At 49.8% G+C, this 6,466-nt stretch overlaps 1 protein-coding gene across 1 annotated transcript; it reads left to right on the forward strand.

The window, feature by feature from the left end:
- Positions 1–314: 314 nt before the first annotated feature.
- Positions 315–5,711, forward strand: TNFSF18 (TNF superfamily member 18). Its single transcript, XM_088060520.1, has 3 exons — positions 315–712; positions 2,814–2,844; positions 4,123–5,711. Exons 1-3 carry the CDS (start codon positions 557–559, stop codon positions 4,467–4,469), a joined length of 534 nt encoding a protein of 177 aa, XP_087916646.1. The 5' UTR covers positions 315–556; the 3' UTR covers positions 4,470–5,711.
- The last annotated feature ends 755 nt before the right edge of the window (positions 5,712–6,466 follow it).

A 6,466-nucleotide genomic window follows, 5' to 3' on the forward strand; every position in this document is an offset into this window, starting at 1 on the left:
GACTCTTGCGTGGCGTCACATTTTGGAGCTCGTGTAGTTTCACTTTTACTGCGTGAATCACGTCCCCAGGGGAACTGGAAAAATGCCCTTCCATCACATCAGCGCTCGGATCCGCTGCCAAAATGAGAACCAGATCCCATCTGCCGCCAAGGGAAAACCAGGGAGCACCTCCAGAGGCAGCAGCGTGAGGTCCCGGTGTCACCGCATCTCTCCATCCCTCACCTGGTGAAATCTGTGCTCCCAGGAGGGTTTGGCACCTCGGGCCCTTGCGCTGATATTTGAGGTGGTTTTTGGAGCCTGCTGCCGGTTTCATTTCGGGCTCCTGGGCCAGGAGCCAACTGAGAGCTCCCTGCCTGGGTTTCGTGAGGAAGCGCTAACTCGCCGCCCTTCAGCCAGCGCTGCTGATGAAACCCTCTGGCTCCTCCTCTTGGCCTTATAAGCTGGGGAAATCACCAGCATAAATGTCCATGTCCAGCCGTGGAGCTCGGGAATTCCGGCAGTGCCTTCCTCAGCCCTGGCGCTGTTTGCATCCTCATCCTCCCCTCCGGCTGCACCGATGACCATGGAAGAACCAACTGTGCTGGAGCACGGGGATGCTCCACCCAGCAGGAGACCCCCGTGCTTGCGGGTGGCTTTCTATGCTCTCATATTTGTGTTGGTTGTTATTTCATCCCTCTTTTCCGTAGTCTTCTGTTTGCTCCAGCACCAGCAGGTAAGGACAAAGCAAAATTCTTAACTCTGCAGGGCAGTGTTCCTAATTGTTAGCAGTGCTGTGTTGATGCTATCAGCTAACCCCAACCTGGTGATTCTCTCCTCTTTTGAACAGTGCTAATGCTTTAGGTTTCCAAGATTTCGGCTGATAATGTTTTCACCAATCTCACCAACTCCTCAATGTCTTCAGCGCTCTCCTTTCATTTCCTTAAGCTTGAAAAAAAACAAAAAAGTTTTATTTCTCTGGTTTCTCTTCTCCTGCACCAATGACATGCTCTGTTCCAATGTGATATCCAGTGATGATGCTCTGTAGGGACCAGAGAGGCTGAGAAGTCGTGATAATTCACCAGGCACAAAGCGTTTTCAGGCTTGGTTTTTACAGCCCAGCACAAAAACCAGTCGCTGAACTGAGTTTTGTTCTGCGTTTCAGGACCTAATCCCAATGAGATTTTTCTAACTGTACACACAGTACTGAACAGAAATACAGGGTGAGCCAAGTGATTCATGTGCTGAGGGCCAGCCTTTTATTTTCTGCTTTCCAAACTGTGAATCTGGGTCCTGGAGGAGCCAAGAACTAATTTGGGATGCCGGGTTGAGACATCCCGCTGCAATGGACCTCCCTGCAGTTCCAGTTCTTCAGGGGAAGACACAAGGAAAAAGCTCCCTTCTCTTAAGAGGAAGGGTAGTTTCTTCTCATGGTCTGAGAGCTGCTTGGGGCATAACGATGCCAGAAACCCCTCTGAGGACCGATCCTACGAGGCATCGATTTTTAAAAAATGAAATATGAAGTCTGCTGAATTCCCACTAGAGAGGAACATTCTCTGCACCTTACAGCAGGAGAATATTAAAAAAACCACCAAAATAAATTAATTGTTTTTAATCCACTTTTAGCCCCAAGCCCAGAGCTTCCATCCTTTATTTGGGAGCTGTGAAGCAGCAGCTCTGTGACCCGCAGCCACAACCCCATCCCTTTGATGGCGACGAGCACGTAGACCTTCACACACATTCCACTCCTTCCCTTCTTTATTTTTTTTTTTTCAGGAAACTTTAGTTTCTTTAGTGAGTGAAAGGACTGCCTTCAGTCCTGTTCATTCCTATTAACTGGGGGAAGCAGGAGCAGGCAATGAAAACCTTTCCCTCCAAGGCAGCATCCCCAGCACTCAGGACAGCAACCTCCTAAGGAAGGAAGGAGGCTGCTCTCCAACAGCAAATTTAAGCATTTCAGAGCTTGCATTCATTAAGATGGGAGGCAGAATCAGGTCCCTGTACCTGTAAGCTGATCCCAAACCTGCTTTTCACGGGCTCTGCCAGTGAGAGAACGGAGCTGCTGTGTAGGAAAAGCGTGAGCTCCATGAGCAAAGCCCAAGCTGTGAGTCACAGGAATAGACAGAAATCTCTTGCCACTGACAGCTTCCCACCGGGGCACCCATGGAGACACCTCCTTCCCTGGGCTGGGAAGGCACTGCAAAACTGACTGCTGGATCAGAAAGCCCTGTGCCTGTCGCCCTGAGCTAAGCACGTGCAGCAGTCAGAGAGGAGAAGGCTTAAAAGCCAGCAGCTGTCCTCCCTGTTCTGCATGTCTGGTGTGATTGTGCTGATTTTGTTTGCCTGAGTGATTCCAAACCCCTCTGCCCAGAAGGAAAGGTTCATGGGTTTAATGAGGGTGAGTAACTGTGCAGCTTCCCACATTTCTGCACTGGCTTTCAGTCAAGTCCTTGTCCACGGAGTCATCCCTGAGCATCCACAAGAGCTGAGTCCAGGGATGGAATGAAATCCTGTCACCCAAGAGGAATGCAGGACTTTTACCAGGTCTCTGCTGCAGGTCATTGCTGATTGTTTGTCCTTTATTTCTTTTTTTTAATATTGTGAAAATATCACCAAGATGGATATGAAAAAACTTGATCTATTTGAAGCATTTCCGAGTTTCCTGGAAAACATCTGTTTTTTTGTAATGAAACAGTGCTTTGTAATGGTGGGTAGAAAGACAACTTTACTTCCTGGGAGGATGCTTTTATGCTCTTGTAATGATAATGCTCCTCAGCTCACTGATAAATGGAAAATTACAGGAGAAAACACTGACCAAGCCCTGCTTCTTCCCACAGGCACGGGGGCCGTGCTGGGCACACGGATCTTGTAAGTATGGAGATTCCAGACTTGCTTCCCGGCTCGTGCTGTGACACAAGATGACTGTGTCAGGGGCCTGGTGCCTGTTTAAGGACAGGGTCAGCACTGGCAGAGCCCCCAGGGCACTGTGACAAACGGAGCTGCCCAGCTCTGCACTCAGGGCTGGCAGCCAGCAGCCGCCTCTCTCTGCCTGAGCCAGCTGCATCTCCCCAAAAATGGCCCGAGGAACCAGCACCACAGTGAAGTTCTAGCTTTCAGCCCAGAAATATTTCGTATTTCATATTTTCTGTACTGCATTGGTAACTCTGAGCTCCATATAGAGTTCTCCTCACAGCTCAGGCACACACAACAATCCTTCTCCAGCCCCACAACCAAGGACACCGCTGCAGCTCCAGCCCCAAAAAGCACAACCAGCAGCGAATTGAGGAGAGCAATCTGGGAGGATGGGACTGCATCACCTGCAGCTGGAATGGGACAATTAACCCCAACATGGAAATGGACCAAAATTGATCAAAGTGTGAAAACTCATAACCTCCATCTTGGGTGTAGCCTTGGCCAGGCTCTTGCAGTGCCCAAGGTGCATCCTTTGAAGGAATTTTAATAAATCCCTGCTTTATTCCTTTAACTCTGTCCAGCCCCTGCTCCAGGCAGCCTCTGGAGGCATCAGCAGGGCTCATCAGATTTTCTGGGTGTTAATCACCAGCTCTCTAAGCAAACCCCAGGGCAGCTCTAAAGTAACAATGCCCTGCAGAGCAGCTGAGACCTTCAGAGAGGTCTAAATAATTCCATGAAAAACTTCTGCACACCTAAAATTTCAGCTGGTGACTGCTCTCCTCATGAAGGGCTATAATCACAGAAGATTGCTGTAATCCTCATCATCCTCAGACCCAGCTGAAATTCCACCTAGGAATTTTTTTCTTATTAGAGACCAGCTCAGACCCAACCCTAGGTCTTGAAGATGTCCAGGGTGCTTTCCTCAGCTAAGCTGTCCTGGCAGGGATCTCCTCCAAGCCATCCATAACCACAGAGGTCCTTTACAGCTTCTCCTGGCAGACTGGGACCTCTTCCTAGCACTCCTTAGAAGTCAGCAAACTTAAAAAGAACGCTCAATAATAATCATAATAACAGCAACTAGAATAACAAGCAAACAATAATTATTAGAAAGCCAAGAAGTGAATGGTGGGGAGCGGGAGAATGGGAAGCAGCGATAAAACACGCTCGTGTACAGAACGAGGTTATCCTTGGACGTAATTAATCACCACACCGTTTTGTCTGTGCTTCCCTCAGTTAAACAGGTTTGTACACAAGGAGAGCTGAGCTGGGACTGGAAATTGGAGCACTGCACTGGGATTGTGCAGGGCCAAGAGAAGTACCTCATCATCCAGCAGAGTGGCAACTACTTCATCTACGCCCAGCTCTACCGCAAGGAGAAACTCAAGGAGCCTTTCACGCTGATGCTTTACAAAAACCAAAAATACCCCCTCAACAATGCCGTGGGACATGAGAACGGCACGGTGAATTTTGCCAGACCCTTTTTCCTGCAGGAGGGAGATAAACTCTACTGTAAGAAAAACACCGAGTCTCACAACGTCCTGCTGAAGAATCAGACTTACTGGGGCCTGTTTAAAATGTAGCAGGACTCTGCTGGGAGCCAGCTCCTCCCTTGTTTCCTCCAGGAAACCTTAGGTCATGGATGAAGAATCAGCAGCTTCTCTTTGGATGGATTTGGGTGAATTTCTTCTTTGCTGGAATGTGTGCCACAGTAAGCTTGTACCCCGCTGTGAACAGCAAACTTTAGTAGTGATGGATGGCTGCTGATGGACACAGAGCACGAGCAGAGGATGGAGGGGGGGAAAAAACCAATCTCCATGCGTTGTGGGGTTGACTCTGAGATCCTGGAAAAACAAGTCCCTATATTCAGTCTGCTCTGAGCTGGGGAGGAGCTCTACTCTGCAGCTGGCTGCATTTCAGAACTGGGTACCTGCCAGTCCCTTCTAACACAAGGTGCTACGTAAAGACAAGCTGTTTTCTATCCTTCCTGCACAACCTGCCAGCCAAGCAACACGCCCACAGCGGAGGGACCAACTGAGAAACAACGAGAAAAGCTTCTCAGCCCCATCCACAGCCTCACCACCAGCAAGGGAAACACAACAGGGAAGCTCCATCTTCACGGGCAGCTCAGGGCACGAGGAGTTTCCCAGTGAAGTGCAAATCCAAGGCAGCTCCGTGCCACGGTCCAGACACCCTGGGATGCAGCCCAGGGGGATGGATCAGCCCTGGCTGAGCAGCACAAAGGCGAGGTTGCTGGGTGTATTAGAGCTTGTGGAGGAGAGCTAAGGGTAGAAAGATGCATTTGAAGAGAGTGAGCACAGAGTGGAGATGAGAGGATGGAGGCTTGGAGAGCCCTTCCCAGAATTTTCTTCTCCTGTGCTGTGTAGTGGGTGTTGTGGGCAGGGCAGGGTCCTGCCAGGAAATGGGGAAGGGCTGAGCATCCCTCCCTTTCCCACAGGCACAGCTCTGGTGGGCAGCACAAAGCTCAGGGAGCCAGCAGGGAAGCAGGACACCCTCCACTGCTCACTTCAGGGTCTGCCTGCTGTGCTTCACCAAGCCAGGAGCACCTCAAAACCTCAGCAAGTGGTTTGTGCTCTGGTGGCTGTGGCTGCAGGACAGCCCAGCTGCCCCACAGCTGCTTCCTCCTCTCCCCTGCCTGGGCAGCCTCTCCCAGGGGCTCTGGTTCTTTGCCTTCCTGCCTTTCACCTTTGTGGGGAACTACTCCTACCGTTCCTCACAGCTTGTCACAGCCCTGGGGATGGACTTTCAGGGGAGGCCAAAGCAACTGAGAAGTTGGATGGAAATAAATGATTACTTGGGGTGGACTGAGGCAGTTAGGAGTGCTATTTGCTCTTATAATTTTATATTCTGTGTATTGTAACTTCAGAGAATGTAGAGTCAGACATGTCTGCAGTCCTGTGTTCGGTTTCATGCAAGCTGTTACCAATTAAAATTATACTTTAGTTCTTACATTGCTTCGTTGATCTTAATTTAAAATTAAAAAAAAAAAAAAAAAGAAAAAGAAAAAACCCCAAAAAACACCCTTACAAACCACAAGTATATCTCAGTTCTTTGATACAGGCTGAAAAAAATAACTGACTGACACATTTCTCTACCCTTTGTCTGCTTTCACTAAAGGACTTCTTCTCTGGGAGGCTGGCAGCGTCAGCAGAGTGAGATCAGTTTGCACAGCCCCAGGGCAGAATTCAGGCATCCTCCCAGCACACAGGGGACCCTCCATGCACCACCCACCCTCCCCAGTTACTTTCTGAGGCAAAGCAAGCCCAAAAGGGTCTGCTGGGGATGAAGATCTTGTTCTGCACATCAAATCTCAGACAGCAACAGCTGGCCTGGAGATCTGGCTCCAAGACCCCAGTGAGCAGCTAAGCCCAAAGAGAAGAAAATCATTCCAGTGCACCAGTCCCTCCTCTCTTTTACTTCCTGAATCAGAACTCACACAGCAGAGCAGCAGAGCTGGAAGCAGTGTCCTGTACTTTTAGGCAGAGACACAGCCAAGCCCTTCCTGGGATGAGAACAGCCCTGAGCATCCCAGGGCCCACAGCCAAACCCAGGAGCTCCA

This window comes from Pseudopodoces humilis, chromosome 10 (genome assembly GCF_049639895.1).
Source record: "Pseudopodoces humilis isolate 2021_Gansu_Grassland_sample_001 chromosome 10, ASM4963989v1, whole genome shotgun sequence".
Classification (NCBI taxonomy): domain Eukaryota; kingdom Metazoa; phylum Chordata; class Aves; order Passeriformes; family Paridae; genus Pseudopodoces; species Pseudopodoces humilis.

What these genes read in the sequence shown, in the direction of transcription:
- TNFSF18 (XM_088060520.1), top strand. Translation starts at nt 557, where the DNA reads ATGACCATGGAAGAACCAACTGTGCTGGAGCACGGGGATGCTCCACCC. An exon ending in GTTTGCTCCAGCACCAGCAG is followed by an intron (nt 713 to 2,813) that starts GTAAGGACAAAG and finishes TTCTTCCCACAG; the next exon opens with GCACGGGGGCCGTGCTGGGC. An exon ending in GTGCTGGGCACACGGATCTT is followed by an intron (nt 2,845 to 4,122) that starts GTAAGTATGGAG and finishes TGCTTCCCTCAG; the next exon opens with TTAAACAGGTTTGTACACAA.